Raw genomic sequence first — 24,737 nt, 5'->3', positions numbered from 1 at the left:
TCTGAAGTGCCCAGCATGTCCTCTTTGAATAGTCTCTGATTGTCCTCCGTTGAGGAGCTGGGATCACTTTGACCTGGCTCTGACTTGCACGCCCTATTAACAGGACCGTCGTGATCTGGTCTCACCGTGCCAGGGGTTCTTCAATGGGACTGCGCTGTGTTTCTGCTCTTTGGTCCAGCGATTTGATTTGTCTACTTAAGGGTCTGTTTTCCTTGAGTTGCCAAAGGCTTTCACAGCTGGAGTCAACTGCCAGTTGTGGGTTTTCCAGACTGTGTGAACATGGTCTAGTTTAGTCCCTGACATTTTGTCAGTAACTGGGGCTGGACATCTTCAAGATGGGCAGCAAGAGGGGAATCACTCTGTGCCAGAATGTGGACAGTTTTTCCACTGACGATGCCAGCCAAGATTTATTCAGGGCGTGAGCTTTTGAGTGCAAGCCCTCTTCCTCAGACGATGAATTCCTTACATTAGTGATCCCCAACCTGTGGGCTGCGGACCACATGTGGTCCGTCGACTAATTGGAGGTGGGCCGCAAAGGACGCCTTCTCCCCCCCCCCCCGGCCCTTGACTTCATCCCCCCGGCCCTTTACAACACACTTTGGGTGTCATGGTCTCCCATCACTCCCAGATGGGACTATCTCGTTGCAGAGAAACAAGCTCAGGGTTCCCATTGGTTTGTCATTGTCATGAGTTAAAATTTCCATGAAAATAAAATGTTCCTTATGTTCCTTGTTGTGGCGTGTCTGTATCTTATTTTGATGGGATGTTTAAACATTACCATAGCGATCAGAGAGCGCTAAGGCAGTGGTTGAGAGGCCCATCGGGCCTCAGTAAAATTGTCAAGCGTTGAGTGGTCCCTGGTGATAAAAAGGTTGGGGACCACTGCCTTACATGACATTGTTGGGCTTAAAGGTGCTACCGTACTCTGATTTTATTGTGCTACTTCAGACCAACACGGCGACCCATTTGAATCGATGCCACCCAGTTACTGGTGAACATCAGGGACTAAAACTACCATACCAGATGGCCATATGTCCTGGAGGTATTCTGCATGGAGCCAAATAAGAGTTTAAAAAACAACCAGTTTAGACTGCTTTATTGTATTACAATTGTTGTTCTGCATTGAATGTAGTCTGTTGAAAAACTACATTGCAATGCTCTCTGCATGAAATAATTCATAGCCCTGCCCCCTGTAGTTTTGCCAGCTCCGCTTTATTCTCTAAAGCAGTCACTATCTGCATAACTAAAGAACTCCTCTGCATGGCTAATAGACTATCTCAGGCAGGCAGGAGAAATGAATCGGTGAAAAGCATCTTTCAGAAACAATGCTTAAAAGACGCTTAAAGCACCGAAGAGGCAGTTCACCATGCAGAACACAATCAGTTTTGTGAAGTAAATTAACTCTTCTGTGCAGAGATCAGAAAAACAACGATGTATTTAGTGAGTTTTCATCAGCTTATCCATCATGCAGAAGAGGCCCTGGCAAACCCACAACAGCCTATTTTCTCCTTTATGATTTTGCCTTACCTGTTCCTCTGGATTGGTTTGTTAAGTGAAGCACTCACAACTGTAACTCGTGGGTGCCACCTAGTGGCAGAGACTACAACTTCCTCTACATTCCCTGATGCCACACCACATGAATGGTGCCACGTGAACCTGCCACATATGAACCTGCCACGTACTGAATCAGACCCCTGGTACATTGAAGTCCGTATCGTCTACTCAGGCTGGCAGCAGCTCTCCAGGGTCTCAGGTGTTCACATCGCTTCCTGACAAATTCTTTAACTAAAGATGCCAGGGATTGAACGTGGGACCTTCTGCTTGACAAACAGATGCTCTACCACTGAGCCACACCACTCTAGCAGTCAAATAGAAAACTAGAAGCATGAGGGTAAAACTCCTCTCCTGATTCCAAAGACCCGCCTCCTAATTAAACTTTGCCAAATTTGTTCCATAAATTATATTTATTTACATAAACCTGCCATGCTTTCCACTAGAAGAATAAGAGTTGGTTCTTATATGCCGCTTTTCTGTACCTGAAGGAGCCTCAAAGCAGCTTACAATGGCCTTTCCTTTTCTCTCCCCTCAACAGACACCCTGTGAGGTAGGCAAGGCTGAGAGAGCCCAGATATTACTGAAGAAGAATTGTTTCTTATATGCCGCTTTTTCTCTACCCGAAGGAGTCTCAAAGCGGCTTACAGTTGCCTTCCTTTCCTCTCCCCACGACATCCTGTGAGGTAGGTGTGGCTGAGAGAGCCCCGATATTCCTGCTCGGTCAGAACAGTTTTATCAGTGCCTGGCGAGCCCAAGGTCACCCAGCTGGCTACATTTAGGGGAGCGGGGAATCAAAGCCGGCTCACCAGATTAGAAGTCCGCACTCCTAACCACTACATCAAACTGGCTCGTGTGTTTCACGAAACCTCAAACTTTGAGCAAAACTTGGTTGGTCTTAAAGGTGCCATAGGACTCTAAATTTGTTCTGGCAATCATGACAGGCCCAAGGAGATTGGGAAGGGTGTGTGTGTGTTTCCACGGCAGAAATGTCACTATTACTGTATACGTTTGCTAACCCCCCCGCCCCCCTGACTCAAAGAAAACAAATCCCAAAACAAAACCAGGAGGAAGTAGAGGGAAATGCAGAGATGTCGATATTGGATTGCACAAGCCTTTCAACTGTGTCTTACTATGATGCAAGGGGGAATGTGAGTCTTTTGGTATTTCGGCTTTAATATGGATGGAAAGCTGGAAAGAGTGAAAAAGACAACAACGCCAGAGATCAAGGATCTACAATCTAAAAAAAAAAAACCCTTTTGCATATTCATTTTGCTTCTCCCTGCTGCGAACCACACGGGTGATTCTAAGTTTCCATATGGATTTGTTTGTTCACACCACACTGTCAACATAAACAGTTTAATATTACCTCCACCCAGAAATTATATCTATCTATTCTATGTGTATTTTATGCAGCCTGTAAAAATGCTATCTAAATAGCATTTAAAAGCCATATTTACTGTGCCTACCCAACCAAAAACAACCTATAAAATCTGCACTAAGTACCAGAAAACCAAGCATTGATGGGAATTTAAACAGCTCTGCAAAATAGCAAAACAGGGAATGTTTATTTCTTTCTGGTTTTGAGGATGGCTTTTAAAAAGATGGGGGCGTTAACTTGGAGCTGGCCAAACTTAACACACATTCCCTTCTTTTTACTAACAGGAAGCCATTTCATTCATGATGCTCTGCCTGTTGTTGTGTTGTTTCCAGATGTGTAACGGAGGGGGCTCTGCTGCCTCCTCTCCAGCCCACCATAGGAAGGAAGAGAGGAAATCAAATAGCCTTTCCCGAGCATCAGGCTGTCTCCAATCTGAGCCCGGCTGGCTGTCTGGCTGTGGAGTTGCAGCAAAGACCCCGTCAGTCTGTCTAGGAAACCCACCACATTGTCTGGCCTGCAAAAGGGTTAAGTGACACCAAGCTCTTTGGTGAACAATGGCTCTCGGGGGAGGAAGAAAAGGGAAATTGATCCTTTCCTTCAAACAAAAATCTGGAGACGGAAAAAGCTGCAGCAATCTGCTCTCCAAAGCATGCAGAAGCATAGCCTGAGAGTCTGCGGAACCTTATTTTCATTCTTTGAAAGACTTGTGCTTTAAGGAATGAGACTGCCTCAAGGGTTAGTCAACCCCCCCCCCCATATCTTCAAATGTCAAATATCTCCCTCCCCTACAGACACACAGTCCACTTCACTGAGGGTGGAGAAGCTATGAAGTAAATCGTTGCTTGCTTGAAATGACTTTTTTTTCAGGCTTTGCAGCTACAGAACACTCTTTTCACACAGACTTGTCTACCACATGACCCTCACAACATTACAGAATCACAGAATCATAGAGTTGGAAGGGGCCATACAGGCCATCTAGTCCAACCCCCTGCTCAATGCAGGATCAGCCCAAAGCATCCTAAAGCAAGGTTTCTTGAGCTGTCTCAGATCTCACCTGGGTGCTGGCCAGGTGGTTGTCCTGGCAGGGTCAGCGTGCACATCCTCTTGCAGTTGTGCACAAGATGATGGCAGCTATTGAGTAAGCTACGTTTTAAGACAGCTGATCAGCTACTCAAGACCTTTGAGCTAAAATACCCTTTGCTTGAGTGCACCTAGTGTAGCCCTAGCCAAAGCTTAGTTTATTTCTCTTTTCGGAGAAAAGTATTGGGACATTTTGGGTTAGATCTTAATGGACAAGTCTGTCTAACAGTACAGGGTCTCCTAGATCTTAATCCAGTTCTTGCAGTATTGGGGGATACTCCTTTCTGGAAACTCTAAACAGGATAAAGGTTCTGAATGTTGTAAGCCTCGGCAATCCCTAAAGAAATAGTTCTTCAAAAAGAGACGGCAATCATTACTCCATGCATTGGAGATGGACTGAAGCAACATGAGACCTTGTTATTAAATAAAGAGTTGTTTTTATGAGGCCAGAAAGCATGAGAACACGTGAATTTATGTCTCTGGATATTAATATGTATTATCCCTCCCCCTTGTCGCTTTTGGTCTAAAGATTGCATCATTTGTCAGTTATTTATTTATTCATTTATTTCTTAGATTTTTAACCCTCCACTCTCCAAAGACGTCTTTTTCTCCCGTTGGCTTTCTGGGTTTTCAGCTGTTTTCTGTTCAACACTGTTTTGCAACTCTTTCTGAATGATACATAAAAAAAGAACTTGTGTCTTGACAGCGGGATGGTAACAGGTAGGGAGAAAAGCAGAGATTCCGGAAGCAGAAATTCTGAAGCGGCTACCAAAATTTGTAGTAGCATGGTCACTGCTAAGAGTACATCCCCACACCTCCAAAAAACAAGAACCACTGGAATCTCCATTAGGATGCAGTTGTTCTCATAGGCTTTCAGGATGACAACACCTTCCCAATATGTTTTCCCCTCAGCAGCATTGAGAATTAGAATGTTTTAAGTATTATGATTTCCTCAAACGACTGGATTTTTGCATTAGAAGGCCCAAATCTATGTTCTGGGTTTGGATGGTTGGTGCAGAAAAAGCTGCCGAAAAGGAAATTCTCAGAGCAACAATTAGCAACCTTCATTAACTTAAATGTCAGCTGGAAAGCCACTGGCGCCCCGAGACCTCCTTCCTAAAGCACCAGAGGAGTGTTCACACATGGCTAGCCAGGGAAAGGGCTTTTATTCAGTACAGCAACAAACACAAATAACTAGTAAACTTCAGTTACATAACTCGGATAACTGCCAGGTGGGGGCTGTTTATCCCAAAAGTTCAGCACAGAGATAGGCAGTAACCAGAAAAGTATGTGTGTGGTGGAGGTGGGAGGGAACTGCTTTGCATTCAGTCTCCATGTCCCCTTCAAACAGGACAGCATGTCCTCCAGGGGGAATATGCGGCTCCCTTCCTTGTAAGCAGCCTGAACAACAGATCCTTGTGTGCTTGTGAACGGCAGCTTCCACAAGGCAGTGCTGAGAAATATTCGACCCGAGGGAGCGGCGCACATTATATTCCTCCAAGACATGGGAAGCAAGGAGCTACAGCACTCAAGGATCAGCATGTCCCCGTTCCCCCTGCCCTCCCCCCCCCCCATGCCCTGTGATGCCAGCGGTCTCCTTCATCGGGCCTCTGTTGACATAACCCAGGAAAAGAGACCAGAATCAGTTTATAGCCAGCACTTCACTCTGGATCTCTTGACTCAGCTTGGCCTGGAGGTCGCTCAGTTTGTTCTTCAGGCAAGACAAGGCCGAGAGGACGATGGTCTCGGGGCGGAGGGAGCCGCAGGACTCCACGTTGTAATAAAACCTGCACGAGGGTAAATGAGATTGGACAGATTGGGAGAGAAATGGATAACTGCCCTTCCCTGAAGGTCCGTGAGAAGCAAGGCAAAAAGCAAACCCAAGTTCTTTCCTCCCATTCCCAGCAGCAGTTAATTTTAAAAAGGGGACAAATGGGAGCTCAGTCACCCCCAGGTTGCAGGGTAGAGAAGAGAAAGAAGAAGGGCTGGTTTTTTGTACTCTGCTTTTTGCTACCCAAAGGAGGCCCAAAGCGGCTTACAAACTCCTTTCCTTCCCCTCCCCACAACAGAAAACCTGTGAGGTGGGTGAGGTTGAGAGAGCTCTGAGAGAACTGTGACTAGCCCAAGGTCACCCAAGCTGGTTGCATGTGAAGAAGGAACGGGCAATCAAACTCAGTTCTCCAGATTAGAGGCTGCAGCTCTTCAGCACTACACCATGCTGGCTCTCTAGGTGCTAGAAACCGGCTGATATCTGCCCTGCTCTTTTGACGTTTGCACCTTGTTGGCTCATCGCTTCTTCCAGTCTATCTTCACAACAACCCTGTGAGGTAAGTTGGCCTGTGTGAGAGAGGGTGATAGGTCCAAGGGCACCTAACAAACATCCGTGGCAGAGTGGGGATTCGAACCTGCTCTGACCTCCCGGATCCTAGCCCAACACCTCAACCGCCACACCACCCCAGCTCTCTCTCTCCTCTCTGTCCAGGGAAGGAGCCATGCCCTAATGGGGGTTCAGGGGGATGCTTTTGCTGGAGGAGAGTGCCTCTGCTAGTGTAACAGAACCCCAGAGTACAACCCTAGGTGTGCCCCACCTCACAGGGCTGTTGCAAGGACAGAAAGGGTATACTCAAACACACCCCACAGACACAAAGCTTCTTATTTGCACAACAGCCGGTTGCTAAAGCCGTAGCCTTGGCTGTGGAGACAGCCTCAGAATGCAATTGTCTGTATCGAATAATAAATCCTCAGCTCTGAGTTTGTTGTAATCCGTCTAAAGCAATAAAAACCCATCCCAGTCATTCTCGTGTGTATGCGGGCGTGCATGCGTGCAAGCAAAAGTTTGGGAGACCCCACTCTGAAAACAGCTCCAGGATGAACGTTCACATCACTCCCCTGGTACTGCTGCAGTCACCCGACTCCTCACCTTTCTGGCTTCCCGCTGGGATCGTAAGGCGCTTGAGCCTCATCCTCGTCAATTTCAGAGTATTCGCTCTTGGGCCTAGGATCAAACAGGCAAGTGAGGTTATGTGCAAAGGCTTCCTTCTCACACTAGGGCAGCGGTAGTCAACCTGTGGTCCTCCAGATGTCCATGGACTACAATTCCCACGAGCCCTTGCCAAAGTTTGATGGCAGGGGCTCATGGGAATTGTAGTCCACTGACATCTGGAGGACCACAGGTTGACTACCCCTGCATTAGAGAACGAAGAGTCAGCTTCTCGATATGCTGGAAGGAGAGGCTGGCATTCAGTGACGGCGATTTCAGCCCCAGTTTCTAACCATGCTCTTGTGCCAAGTGACTAAGCCTCGGGCTCATGCGCTTCACAGGCACAGGAGGCTGCCTTATATTGAATGATACTGGCTGTCAAAGTCAGTATTGTCTACTCCTGCCTTTCTCACCTTTTTACCACTGAGAAGCCCATAAACATTCTTCAGAAGTGGTGCAATCATGCAGAATACGGTTGGGAAGCAGAGCTGTAGACATGCCCACCTGAGGCCCCTCCTGACCCCCTCCAGGCCCATCTTTGGCCATTGGGGCTGGGTGGGAGTTCGACAGGACCATATATGGTCGTATCACCCAATAAATGTTGAACACGTTTATAGAATATATCTTAAAATTAATTAACTCCCATCTATTTGGGAAACCCTTCCAGGGCTGTCAACCCTTCCAGGGAAACTCTCCCAGGGCTTTCATGAACGCCTGGTTGAGAAAACCTAATCTACTTAGACCGGAGCAGCTTCCCATGGTGGCAGGCAGAAGTCTTCCACCTTGTCGACCGCCGGAGACTGAACCTGGAACCCTCTGCATGACACACAGATGCTCGACCACTGAGCCATAAACCTCTTCCCTTTCTCCTTCCCCCTCAACACCACACTTCCATCCTGTTTTGACAAGAGGAATTTGCACCATGAGTTACTGGCGAAGCGTCTAAGGGAATCTGTAGAGGCTACCTCCAAAGCTAGTACTTTGAAGGGGAACCACAGATACACAGAGATGGCTGCCTCGTTCCACGTGAGGACCACACAAGCGTTCGGAATGCTGGGGGGGGGAGGTGGGAACAGATCATACCAAATAATCACAGAATCCTTGAAGCGCATTCTGGGACAATATCCTCTTGCAGACCAACTACCAACCCACATTCATGTGCATCTAAGGTTTGCAAGGCATCCATCCCCAAACGGCTCACTTCAGAAGGCAAAACGTAAAATGCTGCATTTCTGGAAAACCCACCACTCCTCTGGCTTTGGGTACACGGTGTGCCGCAAGGCATTGTCTGGGTCATACTCAAAGGCCACGCCTGCCGTGGGGTTCCATTTGGCATGCTCTTTGCCATGCCCCTTCTTAGCGTAAGCCCGCAGTTTCAGTTCCTGGCCTTTGCGTAGCTTGACAATCAGGATATCTAAAGAAAACACACAGGTCTAATTTGACTTTCCGGACCACGGAGCTCAATCTCTTCCATTCAAGAGGGAACTCTCACCTTAGAGGCATCATTATGAGTCTCCTCAACGAAACAGCTGATAACCCAGAAGAACATGAGACAAGGATACCTCTGTATCACCACAGGGACATGAAACCCTGCTCACCCTGCTATGCCCACCAACCTTGTGGGTCTGACCCCACCCTTGTGGGTCTCACCCCACCAGGTACATACCATCCTGCTCAACATAGTCATTGGGGTCGTTATCTCTGCTCCGAGATGTCACCTGTGCAAGCAAAGGAAGTCAGTGTGAAATGCCTCATGAATGTAGAATCCGCAGTTTACAACGAGAGCTGGATTGGAATGGAGTCCTCAACAAAGGGTACCGCCCACCGCAATACACCTGCCACAGGCCCACTGCTCTTAGCTGGAGCCTTAGTCATTCCTGTCTGGAAAGCAGGACTGAGAGGCCATAGCCAAAGAGAGTAGAAAGTGCTGTACTGACTGGTATAACCCGAGGATTGTTGGATATGAGGTCCCGGGATGTCACATGGCGGGTCTGGTCTTCGTTGCATCGGACTTCAAGGGTGAACTCCACCGAACACTCGGGGCAAAACTCATCACAGGTGCACTCCTGGGGGGGAAAGAACAGGAGAAGAAGGATGTAGGACACCTGAAGTGACCCATTTGATGAAGGTCACTGGTAGTATCCTTCCAGGAAAACCAGAAGAATCTCAGCACTAACAATAATTGTGCACTCATGGTGTTCCCAGGACTTTGCCATTTTCAAAGCAAGAGATGAGCAGATCTGGCTTGCCACTGCCTTCCTCTACGTGGCAGCCCCACCTTCCTTGGTGTAGTGGTTAGAAACGCTGGCTTCTAATCTGGCGAGCCAGGTTTGATTCCCCACTCCCCCACAGGCAGCCGGCTGGGTGACCCTGAGCTCACCAAAGCCCTGATAAAGTTGTTCGGACCAAGCAGTAATATCAGGGTTCTCTCAGCCTCCCCTATCTCACAGGATGTCTGTTGTGGGAAGAGGAATGGGAAGGCGATTGGAAGCTGCTTTGAGACTCCTTCGGGTAGAAAAAAGCGGGGTATAAAAACCAACTCTTCTTTTTCTTCTTCTTGGTGGTCTCCCATCCAAGAACTAACAGTGGCTGACCCTGCTTCGCTACCAAACCCGGCCAAGACTGGGCCTGTCAGGGCTGTTCAGGCTGCTATAAAAATCTATGCTTGAGTTGCTAGCATACCAAGACCCTCGGGCTCAGCCCCGCTTTCCATGGAACCCTGCTTGGCTCCCCCCTGTGGCTGACTAAAGAGATAAAAGGAACTGACCCCTCCGGCAAAAGAATGAGTCCTGGAGACACTTTAGTGCACAGGTAGTCAACCTGTGGTACTCGAGATGTCCATGAGCTACAATTCCCACCCGCCTCTGCCAGCGTTTGCTGGCAGGGGCTCATGGGAATTGAAGTCCATGAACATCTGGAGGGCCACAGGTTTAGTGGGATTGCAGTAGGAGGCCTTTGCCCCTCAGAACTCAAAGCTGTCCTCCGAGAAACTGAATTGCTGTCCACTGCCCTCCACTCACCCTGGAGTAATGGAGCTTATCAACTACATCATCACTGGTGAGGGGGATCAGACCTGAGGTGCAGAAGAGAAAAGAACGAATATTAGCTGATCAACAGGTAGGACAACAGGGCCACACTTACTTCTTATTAAAAATCCCAGGCGGGAGCAGACCAGCCTGCTCAGAAACTCTGCAACATGGACTGATGTGGGATTTAAAAAGAACACCCCGAAAATCTAGGGAAGCCCCACAGGCCTCTCCTGGCTCAAGCTGTGGAGGGACTCACCCAATCTGTGTGCAATGAACTCGTCATGGAGCACGGAGGAGTTGGCATCTATCTGGACCCAGTCGATGGCTGTGAATGAAAGGAGAGCGAACAGATGTCAAGGAGAAACTTAACATGTATTTTGCTCTACCATGTCTAGAGGATAGAGAACTGGGGGACTCCAAGATGGCGGCTATCTGATGAGCACATGTTTCAGCTGCTCCCAGGATCTCTTGTTAAGCGGACCAATTACGCTCCAACATTCTCCTCTAAGATGAGTCTACATTTCAGGGACGTCTGTCTGATATTTCTGGGAGGTCTCCCATCTGAATATGAGCCAGGATTACCCCGGTTTAACTTCCAAGATCTGACAAGTCTGAGCTAGCCTGGGCTAAAGTCTGTAGGAGGAAAGCAAATTCAAGGACCAACATAATTATGGTTTTCAAACATTTTTCAAAAACTGTGTGACTATATGCCATACTGTTGTTACTGGACTTAGCCGTGTTGGTCTGAAGAAACACAACAAAACAAAATCAGAGTCCAGTAGCGCCTTTAAGACTAACAAAGATTTATTAATGGCATGAGCTTTTGAGTGCAAGCACTCTTCAGCAGACTATGGACTTTAATGTTATTCTTCAACTGCAGGCTAACTTGGAGACCCACCTGAAACTATCTTTTTCAAAAGCATGATTTCCCCACTGAAAAAGCAAACACAGAATGGAGTAGTGGTTAAAGGATCCCAAAATGTGGGAGAAAAAGACAATCAAGAGCATATTTTGGACTGACCCTCAAACAGCCATGTCTAAGCACTGTAAAATGAAGATGGACACCACCAGTTCTGCAGTGGGGAGGAGTGTGTGCGCGGTCTACGCTCAGACTTCTTTGTACCACTATGCATGAAGGAACGTTGAAGAACCAGACCTTTGTGCTTCCTTGGGCACAGAGGGTAAAGGCGTGATAATCACTGGGCTTCTCTAGACAGACTGAGAAGAGGGACATTCCAAGAAAAAAAATGAAAGTGTGTGTGCATACCACAATAACATATATTGGTATTTTTGCATAGTAGTTATCTTCTCAAGCCAATACGAAATAACACAAAACTCTAAATGAACGGGAAATTACCTATAGTAGGAACTTCAGCTATGAACACCCTCCGGATAGAATTTGCAACTCTGGAAGAGAACAAGCAAAGACTTACAATGTCAGAAATTGCATTTTTAAAAAGCGCTCATATTCCACATGTTAAATGTAGTCCATGCACATTTCAACTTTGTCAGCTTATCTATGGAACTTACTTTAGCGCATTTCCTTCCCACCCTGCTTCCAAGGACCTCAGAGCAGACTACATCATCTCCCCCTTTTCCTTTTTATCTTCCCAACAACCCTGGGAGGTCGATCAGCTGAGAGCATCAGACCGGCCGAGGCTAAGCCAGCCAGCCGGCTTCCATGGTACGGTAGGTATCTGAACCCACATCTTCCTCATCCTAATCAGGCGACCTGCTCACTGTATCAGGCTGACTCCTGGAAAATACCTTGCCAAAAAGCCTTTGCAAAGGGAAGCTGATCTGCAGCTATTCATGTAGGGCTTGGAAATACCTGGAGACTTTGAGAGTGGGCAGGACTTGGGGTTGGGGGGGACCTCAGTGGAGTACGATGCTTTGGAGTTAGGGTTGCCATCTCTAGATCAGGAAATACTTGGGTACTTTGGGAGTGGATCCAGGGGTGGGTGGGATTTGGGGGCAGGGAGGAACACCAGTGCAGTCTAATGCATTGAAGTTAGGGTTGCCATCTCTGGGTCAAAAAACACCTGGATTCTTTGGCAGTGGATCCAGGAGTGGGTGGGATTTGGGGGCAGGGAGGGCTCTCAGTGGAGTATAATGCATTGGAGTCAGGGTTGCCATCTCTGGGCTGGGAAATACCTGGAGACTTTGGGGATAACTCCAGGAGTGGGCAGGATTTGGGAGCAGGGGGGGACCTCAGTGGACTGAAATGCTATGAAATCTACCCCCCCCCCCAAAGCAGCCATTTCCTCCAGGGGACTTGATCGCTGTCGCCTGGAGATCCCCAGATCCCCCCCCCCCCCCGGGAGACTGGCCTCCCTAAAGATGGGAGAGAATCCCTCCCCCTGCCCCCCTGGTCCGGCGCTCACGCGAGGTCGGTGTTCTCGATGATGAACTTGACGTTCTCGTCGCTGAGCTCGGTGATGCGCACCGTGGGCTGGTTGGCGTAAGGCATGGTCGCCGCAGCCGCCTTCCCCGCTCGGCCCGGCGAGACGGAGCGCGCAGCACGCCCGGCCAGCCCAGGCAGCCGCGCCGCGCCTCGCCTCGCCTCTCTCGCCCCCTGGCGACCCGGGAGGACCTGCAGCTCGGATTCCGGCGAGGGACGCAGTTAGATTCCAGCACGAAGGATCACGGGCAGGAGGGCGAGGACAGGGCAGGGGTGGTCAAAAGGTGGCTCTCTCCAGAGGTCCACGGGCTGCCATTCCTACTGCCGGCAGGGAGCCCCTCCCTGCCAGCAGCTGGGGAACTGTGGTTTATGGAGAGTAACAGTTGGGCCACCGCAGCTGCAGGGGTATGGCGGAAGGAAGCAGGCAAAAATGTATTTCTTTCCCCCCAAATCTATATGCCACCCTTCCCTGGAGGCCCAATTGACAGTGTATTAAAGCGCTGTTGCTATTCAACCAGATAATACAATCCTAGAGTGGGAAGGGGCCGTGCAGCCCGTCTAGTCCAACCCCCTGTTCAATGCAGGGTCAGCCTCAAGTATCCAGCAGGACCTGTCCAGTCACTTCTGGAAGACCACCAGTGAGCTTGACACCTCCTTAGGCAGCCAGTTCCACTATTGAACTACTCTGACTGTGAAAATATCCACCACCCAACACCCCGATATCTGGCTGGTACTGTGCTGCATGTAGTTTAAACTAGGTCCTATCCTCTGCTGCCAACAAGAACTGCTCCCTGCCCTCCTTCAAGTCACAAGCTTCTGTATACTTAAAGGGAGCCATCCTGTCCCCCTTCAACCTCCTCTCCTCCAGGCTGAATGTTCTCAAGTCCCTCAGCTTTTCCTTATAGGGCTTGGTCCCCAGCCCCCGGATCATCCTTGTCACTCTTTTCTGTACCCTCTCCATTTTGTCCTTTTTGAAGTGTGGCTTCCAGAACTGCCCACAGGACTCCAGGTGTGGTCTGATGAATGCATTATACAGCAGGACTATGCCATCTCATGCAATTTTGTGCAGTGTGGTGAATATGTGCAGTGCCATTCTAAGCAGAGCTGCACCTTTTCAAGTTTAGGCTTTAACTCTTCATGCAGTGGCACTGTTGGAAACCCTTTGTATGGACTGTCATGCAGATGTATCCAGCTGGCTGGCCGTATTAGTCTGTCACAGCAGCTGGTGTGTAAGAGTCATTGTGCAATAATAACAGTAAAGTATGGTATGTTTTTATGAATTCCAAAAATGTAAAGGTGTGAAGCCTCCAACTTTTATTCCAATATAAACATTATTTCATTTGCACTCCACCTTTCTCCCCAGTGGATACCCAAACAACACTTTTCCATTGAATCCTCACAGCAACCCTGTGAGGTAGGTTAGGCTGAGAGAAAATGACTGTTGGCCCATGGTCACCCAAGCCAGTTTTCATATTAGACAGGGGATTAGAACCTGGGTCTCCAAGATCCTGGTCAGACACTCTAACCATTAATTAACACAGGTTCTAGAAGGCACTAAGAATACAAGGACAGCATTCACTCTGCACATTTCCCCGGGTATGAAAACAGCAGGTCAAGAAGCCACGAAATGCAGGAAGAAGAGTGAAATGTAATTATGGCAATTTAAAATTTAATCAGGAGAGAAATACAAATTTAGAAAGCTACTTCAGACCAGCAGAGCTACCTGTCTGAATCTAAACATCCACACACCCCTTCCTGGAAGAGGAAATCCAGCTGACTTAACTTCTCTTTTCTGTTCAGGTGGGTGGCTGTGTTGGTCTGAAACGGCAGAATAAAGCCTGAGACCCAAGGCACCTTTAAGATCGCTAATTTACTCTCTCTTTAGATCTGTAATTTAGTGATTTCCATGTAACTGAGGAAGTGTGCCTGCACACAAAAGCTCACACCTTGACTAAAACCTGGGAGGGCTAGACTGTAGCTCTCCAGATGTCCATGGACTACAATTCCCACGAGCCCCTGACAGCACATGCTGGCAGGGGCTCATGGGGATTGTAGTCCTCTGACATCTGGAGAGCCACACCTCGGCCACCCCTGTGTTCTGTTCAGACTCTCAAGCCAGGGGAAAGGGGGTGTGGCCGGAGTCCGAGCCTTGTCGCGCGGCCGCAGGGGCTCCTGGGAGAAACCGGCCTCTCCTCCAATCACAGCGCGCGGCGGGGCATCGGCGCGCCGTTGACGTGAGGGCTTCACAGGCGAGGAACGAGGCGGACAGAGCCAGGTAAGCGGCGCGCGAGCCTCCGTGGCGCCTCGTCCCTCTCCCTGGTCCTTCCCCTCCGCCCCGAGGGAGAGGAGAGCGGCTCGTGCACGCCGATTTCCGTTGGGTCTCCTGGGTCCCCTCCCCCGTCCCCCACCAGACGTTAACTCCAAATAAGGAAGTGGTGCCCGTTGGATTGTGGCTGAATGGAACTTAAGAGCTGCCCCGGAGAACTGAAACCGGGCTTCAAAAATGTGGGCTCGCAGGTCTCCCAGAATTATAGCTGCTCTCCAGACTGCAGATCCGCTTCCCCGGAGGAAGTGCCAGTTTTGGAGGAGGGCCCCCTGGAACTGACACCTTCAAGCTCTGCTCTCCCCAGACATCAACCCCCCTCCCCCATCTCCAGGACTTTTGTGAGCCAGAGAGCCAAGCATGGAGAGCCAGTCTAAGAACTAAGTCCTGGAACTAACCTGGAACTAAGCCCCATTGAAGTGGGTTCTGAGAACGCCTGTTGAGGAGTGTTCTGTCAAGAGGTCCTAGCACTATGGAGGGGTGACAGGCAGTAATGGGAGCATTATTTTTGGAACCCAGCATTATAGTTTGTTTTATAAATGGCAGTGTCCACTCCAGTGCTGACAACCATTCAGGATTCAGCCTGACTATGTCCCCAATAAAAAATGATACGTTGGAATATGGCAGGTTGGTCTCCCAAGGTTCCTTGTGACACACAGTGAGAGAGAAAATGACTGGCCCAGTGTCACACAATGAGGGTCAAGTCTTGGTGGAATTCTTCCCTTTTCTTTCACCAAGCCAGCTTGGTGTTGTGTTAGGAGTGCCAACTTCTAATCTGGCAAGCCCAGTTTGATTCTGTGCTCCTCCATATGCAGCCAGCTGGGTGACCTTGGGCTTGCCACAGCACTGATAAAGCTCTTCTATCTGAGCAGTAATATCGGGGCTCTCTCAGCCTCTCCTCCCTCACAGGATGTCTGTTGTGGGGAGAGGAAAGGTAAGCCATTTTGAGACTCCTTCAGGTAGAGAAAAGTGGCATATAAGAGCCAACTCTTCTTCTTTTATTTTTATAAACAGTGTATGTGGTTGGTTGGGCTGAGAAGGAATGACTGGCCCAGGGTCTTCTAGTAGGCTTCATGGTAGAGTGGGGGTTTGAACCTGGCTCTTTCAGATCCTAGTCTGATGCTCTAGTTACTGCATCATACTGGGCTGTTACACTAGAAGACCTAGAGGCAATTTCCCATCTTTCTCATGAAGCTTGCTCAGTAACCTTTGACCAGTCACACTGTTTCAGCTCAGTGTACCTCACAGGATAGATGTGGGGATCAAAATGAGCAGGAAATCATGTATGCTTCACTGCACTCCTTGGAGGAAGTGTAGGGCAGTAAAGATCAATGGATGTTGTATACTAAAGTATGTTTTTATATATCTTTAAAAATTAACCTCCCTTTATTTTGTGGAGCTCAGAGTGTCATGCACAATTCTTGTCCAGCGACCAGAGAACAGGGCTTATGTTGTGGTGCCAAAATTTTGGTACAGGGCGATTTGTCTATCTGTTGTCTTCAGCCAGTGGTTGAATACTTCTTAATTTTGTCTATTATACTCCCAGTAACTCTCTTTGGTCGTCCTCCCTGACTTTGGCATTGTGTGTATTCATATGTTTTTATTGGATTATTTTATAGACTTTTAAAAAAGTTTCAATGTGAAATATTTTGAAATGTTTCTACCTATTCAGGTAGAAAGACAGCACAGAAATGTTTTTGATAAATTCTTTCCTTTTGCATTCATTCTTTGAAATCCATGAAGTAGAAAGAATAATATATGGCATAAGAGTATATAACCTAAAGACCTGCAGTGGTTTAATCCTATCGTATAAGCAGATAATTTTATTTAAAAAGAAAAAAATAAGAACAAAAATACACTACATTAATAAATAATAATATCAAATTAATTTTTTTACACAGTGCATATTGTAATCAAACACCATGGCATGCATTTAATCCTGACGAGGCAGATTCCCTGGATTAGTAGAAAGGCAGGCCAGGGACCTGAGAGCTTTCCAGTCTTGGATACGGTTACAGCTCCCCTTGAAAAGCCAGGTTTGCAGCCTAGGTGTGCTGCTTAATGCAACAATCACCTTAAAAAACCCAGATAGCTACTATGACTTGGTGCTTTTGCTTAACTTTGATCGGTGCATCAGCTGAGCCCATTCCTGATTCAGTCAGATCTAGCCACAGTAATCCATGCTTTAATTACATCTAGACTGGACTATTGCAACGTGCTATACTTGGGGCTACCCTTGAAGAGTGTTTGGAAGCTGCAGCTAGTGTAGAATGCTGCTGCTGCTGCACAGCTGGCCAGGGCCAGCTATTGGGAGCATGTTACGCTGATACTACAGCAATTACATTGGCTACCAATCTGCTCCCAAGCCCAATTCAGGGTGTTGGTTTTGTCTGTTAAAGACCTACATAGCTGGCAAATTTCTGAAGGACCATCTTCTCCTGTATGTTCCTGCCTGGAACTTGTCCGGTGGTCCATGAGAGATGGCCTTGTCGGTGGCAGCCCCACAGTTACAAAACAACTTCCTTAGGCTCCTTCCCCCTCACTTTCAGTTTTCAGAAATCAGTTGTAGACAGTTGTTTTAAAGACTGTATTTAACTAATTTAGTTTTTATTTAGTGGCACTCGTGGTCTTGTAGGTGATTTGATAATAGTTGTTTTATTTAAATTGTAAGTTCCAGAAAGTCGAAGGGAAGCTAAGAAGTGTTTTAAATGAATAAAACATTGACTATCACAATATAATGTTGGTCTTGACCATTATTACAGAGAATTTGTCAAATAATCAATACTTGATTCTTGAACAGCCTATTCGGTATAAACTAACTTTACCTGCTACATATGCTGAATATTCATCAAATATTCCTTGTCTTCAGGTGTCGCATTTATAGTTTTCAGTGTACATTTTTTACCGCTGTTAAAAATGGCTCATGCCTTGTGCTTGTCTTGTATTTATAATTAAATTTATCAGAGATGCTTTTTTTAACCCTATGTAAAGTTAATTCATGTAAGCATTTTTTCAAAGCTTTGAGACTCCCAACTGCCAGTGTTTGAAGTCTGTATCTTTTATGTTTTCACAACCCAAATATAGCTTTTGTCTTCTTGTTCATATATGGACTGTAAAGTAGGTGGGTATTTGCATAACTGCAGATGAGATTGAGGATATTTTTTATATTTGAATTTGTGATAAAATAAGCCTTGGGTTTGTAGCTCAGTCTCAAGTGTGTGTGCGCACTTGGTGGTGGGGATGTCCCTAAACCAGCAGGTCTTAACCTCCACAAGCCAACCTGGGCATGCCTCAAGCCAGCTACTTTGGTAACCCAGGCTGAAGATGGCACCATGGGGCTGCCCACTTCTGATGTTCCCACTTTCTGGTGTCCTGGGCAATTGCCTTGAGTTTCCAGAGGACTGGCTGCCCTTGGGTATGTATGACCCAGGCCATAGTAGTCCCTGATAGAATGATTCAGAAGTATTCAGGTTATTTTGTAACACAGGTTTATTCCTCAGGCAGTAGGATGTTACGTAAATGCTTAAAGGTAAAGGTATCCCCTGTGCAAGCACTGGGTCTTGTCTGACCCTTGGGGTGACGCCCTCTAGCGTTTTCATGGCAGACTCAATACGGGGTGGTTTGCCAGTGCCTTCCCCAGTCATTACCGTTTACCCCCCAACAAACTGGGTACTCATTTTACCGACCTTGGAAGGATGGAAGGCTGAGTCAACCTTGAGCCGGCTGCTGGGATCGAACTCCCAGCCTCATGGGCAAAGCTTTCAGACTGCATGTCTGCTGCCTTACCATTCTGCGCCACAAGAGGCTCTTAAATGCTTGCATTTTAGTAATGCAAAACATACCGGGAGCAGCTAAACAGAACTTAAATTACTTTAGACTGTAACATTCACCAACCAACCGAGTTATAGTGTGCAACTCCCTAACCGCAGTTCTTCAGAACTAGCTGAGCAGAGTGACTTAGCAATGAAGCTGTGGAGCTTGTACCCTCTGGGTTCAGGTATTGCCTCTACTGTGACAGTACTAAGTGATCTTGCAGAACCGAAGAGGAGGGTCATTCAGTTCTGTTCTCCATCAAGCCTAGCAGCTTCTTCAGCTTCTTTTTTTGGTGGGTTCCGGTGACAGTTAAGATCATAAGGAGAGCTTGGTGTATCTGACCAGAGGTCCATCTAAGTCAGCATCCTGTTTCACAGAGTGGCCAAGCAGTTACCCCGGAGAGTCATGCAAACAAGGCACAGAGGCTATGGTCTTCCCCAATGCTGCCTCCTGGCCATGGGATTCAGAGGTTTGCTGCTACTGAATACGAATATTCCCTTTAGGCGCCACAGCTAGTAGTCACTGATGAACCACTTCTCCAGGAATCAGTCTTAACTCCCATTAAACACCCCTCTTTTAAAACCTTTTGGTGCTGCTGCTGGACAAGAGGGACATTTCAAGTTTTGGGTGTGAAGAGACTTGTGAACTTCCACAAGGGCCTTGGGCTGGGAGGGATGCATAATATGTGGCTGATACCTATTTTGTAGAATATTTTTGTGTAACAGGAATTGAGGTCAGTGTCAGACAAGTGAGGGCTGGATGGTTCTCTTAGCAAGAGATACTCATAAAAATGCATTAATTTCATGACATCTTCCGGGGCGGCCTGTTACTTCTATCAGGCGCTGTTTGTTCTTCTCATATGGTGAAGGTTTGTAATGATTTCCTGTTCCCTGATGCCTGTCAGGATGGCCTGTATCCCTGCTATGCACTCTTGGTGTTTTTCTTTGTAGCAGTTGGCTTGTTCCCCTGCACTGTTAAGTTTATTTTCTAGGAATTGTCCAGTGTCTGATTATAAATGGCAATCATTTCTTTGTTAATCTTTTGACATCCTAGAACAAGGTACCATTCCTGAGCTTTTTGTAAATGAGCAAAATGGCAGCACATCCTTTCCTGACAGAATAAGGCTGCAGTCATCTTTGCAGTAGGGGAATAGATTTCTCAAAAGCCAATTAGGGGTGGGCTCCCTCACCCACTCCAATGGAATGGCCAAATGGGAAAATCCATGGTTTATTCCTGGCTTGTGCATCAGATTTTGGGTTTTGCTGCTGTGACCTCTCACCATGCCCTATGAAACTGCACATATTGCTTTCATGTGGGATTATCTAAAGCCGTTTTAACCCTTGTCTTTAACTCGTTCATGTCTGTGCTGCTCGTGTGCTAAAGCAATCATTCCTTTTTCTGTGTATTGACACAGCAAAATGTAAAGACATTTTGCACAAAACAGATATTAGTTCTGTGAATTTCTGCAGTGGTTAACTGAAAGAAATTATCTTTTGTGTGTGTGTGTATGTGGCGCTTCAGCACTCCAGGGGTGTGCGTGTGTGAAAGGTTGATACCAAGTGCTGGCTTGCACTACTAATTGGAATGCTTTTAGCACACTTTTAAAGATACGGGCATGCTTGGCTTCTCTTGGTCTTGAAGTAATGTTTTTCCAAATATGGTCCTAAGAGCACACTGGTGTGAAGAATGCAACCATTATAGTATACAAAGATTTTTGCACTGAGAAGCATTGCATTAGAGCATCAAGTATGGCTTTAAGGAGCTATCCTCACAGAGACTGCTATACGCTGTTACTTGAGCTGTCTGTGGGTAAGAGTGTGCATTTAAACTACACAAGGACATTTCTTTACTAGTCACTATTGCTTGCATTGCAAACAGGCATTGACCTCCGGCAATGTAGCTTTTCCTCAGGTGGACCTGCATTGCAGGGCTCGAGCTATGATAGATGAATGAAAACCGTCTGAATCCTAAACAGTCTGGCTATAGCGGGCGTGTGTTAGAATAACGCCAGCGCCCCCCCCCCCCCCTGTATCACTCTGAGTCGTTTTGCATTGGTTGCTGCTGGAGACAATAATGCTGGATTTAAATGGCATGCATCTAGATTGTTTTAATGTTGAAACATATTCAATTGAGTAGACCTTTCTTTACACACCCCACCAGGATCAACTACAGCTGCTTGTTTAAATTAGTGGCTTTCAAGCAAGACACATCTGTCTCCTCTAGCTCTCATTTGTTCCTGTAGCATTTTGCAATACCCTGTTGTGAATTTAAAGCATTCCAACACGATTTCCCACCTCCCATTTTAAGCTCTGGCTGTATGGGTGAAATGTTAAGAGATTCTCTGACAAGTGCCTAAAGATTTAAGCTTTCAAGAGACAAACAAGAGGTTTGTCTAAAACCTGTTTGATGCTAAGCCTTTGTGGCATTTTGATGAAAATACCTGCTGTTCTGTGTATTGCATTTACTCAGATGTAAGAGCAAGGTGAGTTTTTTTCTTCTTCTGGGTGTGCCATCAAAAAAGCAAGGGGAGAGTCGTCTTGAATTTGCTTGCAAGTTGCAGTTATGTCCGGTACCAATTTGTTTTTCTTTTTGAGCACAGGAATTTTTATCATTTTATCATTGTCTTCTTTTAAAGTAAATATAGTGTGTGCTGCCTGTCACTGTATGTGCAGAGAGCATTGCGTTAAGATTGTTGTTGCTGAAGTTTTGGCTTCAGCTGACACTGGATGCAAAGGGAAATCATGCTTTTCTTCATGACCAGCCACCATAGATTGCCATGGCATATTTTTGAACAGTGGTTCCTCAACTTGGTCATAGCAGGCTGTCTTGAAACAAGAGTAAGGAGGGGAAATCCTGCTTGACTCCCTTTAAGGGTAGCTAAAGATAGCCAGCCAGTGGCAACAGATTTTGAAGGCTGGAGAAGAAGGGAAGGCTATCTGAGGCCCATGAGCCTCAGAGGGACAGAGCCACAGTAGACTTTTTGCCAGTGGTGATCATTCATATTGTTAAGTCCCAGCTATGAGAAGCTGTGACTCCTAGTGCATTACAAGGCATGTGCACCTTCCACTGATGACTTCCTCTGCCAGACTGGAAAGCCGGCAGCAGTACCATATGGGAGAGGGAAGCAAGAGTACTGGCCACACGCTGTGCTATAATGATCAGACTCATGGGCCCTCATGCTTCTGTCCAGTTGTGCCACCAACCCCTGCTGCATGTGATACAGCTTTCTGGGTTTTCAGGACCCTGAAGAAGTGGTTGCAGAAAAGAGTCCTTAAAGGGGTTGTCTTTCCTTGAACTCTGGGACAACTGAGTGTCCCTACTTTTAGCTTAGAGCCGGGAGATCTGCTGTGACCCCTCTGCTCAAAGAAAGTGCCTTGCTTCAGTAGGGAGAGGTCAGGAAGGAGCAAGAGATATTCCTTGAGGGGTGCCTTTTCTGAACTTAGCTTTGTTGTGTGTCTGAACCAAACAGGCCTTTTAAGGTTCCTGCCCATCCCTGGTAGCATGTTAGACTGTAGTATTACATCAAAATTTGAGGCCATTAGCATAATAAAGACCAACCAAATTTTCCAGGGTATAAGCTTTCATGAGTCAAAACTCAGGTATTTTTGTGAGTTGTAGCCTTCCATTGTACTTGACGAAGTGAGCTTTCATTTAGAAAAGATTATACCGTGGAAAATTTGATTGATCTTTAAGGTACTACTGGGCTCGAATTTTGTTCTTCCATACAAAAAGTTTAAATGGTTATGCTACATCTAATTTCTTCAGGGCAATTTTGTTGACCTTCTTTTCATTCCTGAAGTACCCAAAGTGCTTGCAAAATCAAAATCTCAAAAGGCAATTAAAATTAAGAGAAGTGGATCTTGTTTGAAACTGACCATTGACATTAACTTCTTTATAGTTTTACACATTGTTTATTTGGCATACATTAAAAAATACACACATCTTTTAGTTTTATACATTCTAGGCACTGCATATAATTTTGAATTCAGACATGAAAGGAGAAGGTGCCTTTAGGAACTCTGAAGGAGATCATGTGTATGAAACCATGACAAGGTCCAGCATCATTCTGTTGACCCTCCACCCCGGCCAGCAGTTTTTGTGTTTTAAAAAGAAACCTTAATTAGAGGACAAGGGAAAACTTGTATTAAGACTCTAAGGCTTTGACTATTTTATCTGAAGATATGCAGGACAAGCTTGTCATTGTTTTCAGCAGTAAGTCTGCTGCTTAACACACACAGAGCAGAGATTTATGAGTTACTTGAAGATCACTGTGGTGTTGAATTTTTCTGTTCTCAGTAGTGTTTGTCAGTAGTGAGTAAGTGTTCCGGCTCTGCTAACGTTCTCACGACTTCTTGCAAAGGGTGCAGATCCGATCATTCCAGCATGAGCCAAGATTTGTGTGTTTTGGCTGATTTACTGCCACTTCCCCATAATGCGTTCTTGGAAGGGCTTACGGTTGTCGGGCGCTGCCCATGGAACGTGCCTCTCCTTTGGACATGCTCATCGACTTCATTGCTGTCTGGGAAGTTTTCCGGTGCTTATGCTGCTGTCTTTCCTGCAAATGAATTAAAAAGAGAAGTGAACCCAATCAAAGCAGATCCTGTGCTGTTCTGGCAGCCGGCACCAGGCACACTGCCGCTCCTTCTGGGAACCGGCAGTAGTGGCTTCAGCTGGGCGGGAGGGAGGGTGGCTGCTCCGGTCATTGTCAGCTGGCAGAGGCTGTTCTGGCAAGCAGTGCACAGTCATTCTCTGCTGGGGGGCGTGCAGCTTGTAAGGAGATATTGAGACGGCATCCTGTACTGCATTGCAGGGCATGAAATTGTCTTCTCCGTGGCACCCCCCCTCCCATGTCTTCCACATCCACTCCCTGCACTGTTTATTGGCTTATCGAAATCTGGTTGCCATTTATGCTAACAAAGCATCATAGCTTATGATGTATGTGTGTGCGCATGTGTGCAAGCAGGATATTCATGTGAGGTCCGTTGTCTGGAGTCAGTCTGAGAGTTTGCAGCTTGGCATCCGCATGGATTCAGGCTTTGCTGTTGGGCTATATATTTTTGTACCTAGCAGTATTCCTATCTTCCTGCTTGGTGGGCTGAGCGTTAAGAGAGAGCATGTATATGCAGAGGATCCTTCAGGGTGGGGAAGGAGTTCAGCATGCACACTGCAACAACCCTCCCCAGTCACCTAGAACAGTGGTCCCCAACCTTTTTATCACCAGGGACTGGTCAACGCTTGACAATTTTACTGAGGCCCGGGGAGGGGGGGGGTAGTCCTTTTGCCGAGGGACGTCGCTGCCGCCTGAGCCCCTGCTCTACTTGCTTTCCCGCTGGGGGGTGCTGCCAGCAGCAGCTGTGCAGTGCCACGCCAAGGGGGAGCCCCAGCCATGGCGGCCGCTGGAGAGCACCAAAGGTGAGCCGGCGGCAGAGTGGCAGGGCAGCCCCCGATGCAGCAGCCGGGGAGGAGGACGAGGAGGAGCCACAGCCCGTTACCGACTGATCCACAGATCGGTACTGATCCCCGGACCCGGGGTTGGGGACCACTGACCTAGAAGATCATTGTCACTGAGGGCGAGACCACGAATTGTCAGAATGCTCCCCACCCATTGATTGTGGGCTATATCCAGACTAGATTTTCCACTAATGGAAGGACTAATGTCTGCCAGTTCCAGTTTCTTCCTGCAGACCATCAATTTGCCCCTCCTGCCATTCCCTTGTCCCCTGGGAGCAGCGTTTTGGGAGACCAAGCAGGCTGCAGCAGGGCAGAGACTGGCAGGTTTGCTTCTGCTGACAGAAGGCACTTCCCTCAGGGGGAAACTTACTCTGGATCCAGTCCAAGCTCTCCAAGGGTCATGTTGTACTTTCCCCTGTATACATCGCTATGTGGTTTCTCACCAGTGGGAGGGTAGAAAGGAAACACTGCTGGGGTGGGGGTTGAGCATATTGGTGACCAAGGCCATTTGAATCTCTCTCCTGCCTATTGTGGATTCTGTTTCTTGCTCATGTCAGAGGGCGACAGACCTTTGGGAGCAGGCTGCATTCATTTATATCCCTCTCTACCCACGATTAGTCTGAAGTATTACTCCTTTGTAGCTGACAGTGCTGTGTATACTGGCTCAGCTGCCTTGGCTTTAGGAACTTATCTATGGCTCCGGTATTCAGACCTTAACAAGAGAAATA

General features: G+C 47.2%; 2 protein-coding genes and 1 non-coding gene across 4 annotated transcripts in view; 1 reads left to right on the top strand and 2 right to left on the bottom strand.

Annotated features, from left to right (window-relative positions):
- Positions 1-1,786: 1,786 nt before the first annotated feature.
- TRNAD-GUC (transfer RNA aspartic acid (anticodon GUC)) lies at positions 1,787-1,858 on the bottom strand. The gene has a single exon. It is a non-coding gene; the product is annotated as a tRNA-Asp (tRNA).
- Positions 1,859-5,159: 3,301 nt separating this feature from the next.
- Positions 5,160-12,573, bottom strand: POLR2C (RNA polymerase II subunit C). Its single transcript, XM_077310232.1, has 9 exons — positions 12,406-12,573; positions 11,379-11,428; positions 10,278-10,346; positions 10,013-10,065; positions 8,930-9,058; positions 8,659-8,710; positions 8,238-8,406; positions 6,933-7,007; positions 5,160-5,799 (listed from the first exon to the last, which is right to left on the bottom strand). Exons 1-9 carry the CDS (start codon positions 12,489-12,491, stop codon positions 5,655-5,657), a joined length of 828 nt encoding a protein of 275 aa, XP_077166347.1. The 5' UTR covers positions 12,492-12,573; the 3' UTR covers positions 5,160-5,654.
- Positions 12,574-14,553: 1,980 nt separating this feature from the next.
- NUP93 (nucleoporin 93) overlaps positions 14,554-24,737 on the top strand; it is an 89,783-nt gene continuing 79,599 nt past the window's right edge. The window contains exon 1 of one of the 2 annotated variants that reach the window (XM_077309847.1): positions 14,554-14,697. The gene's annotated coding sequence lies outside the window, so the exon portion shown is untranslated. Of the gene's footprint in view, positions 14,698-14,974; positions 15,236-24,737 lie in introns of those variants that run through there. The other variant, XM_077309848.1, reaches the window with a different exon arrangement.

The sequence above is a fragment of the Paroedura picta genome, chromosome 14 (assembly GCF_049243985.1).
Source record: "Paroedura picta isolate Pp20150507F chromosome 14, Ppicta_v3.0, whole genome shotgun sequence".
Taxonomy (NCBI): domain Eukaryota; kingdom Metazoa; phylum Chordata; class Lepidosauria; order Squamata; family Gekkonidae; genus Paroedura; species Paroedura picta.
Note: the sequence above shows the minus strand (reverse complement) of the source record. Positions and strands in the feature narration are given on the sequence as shown.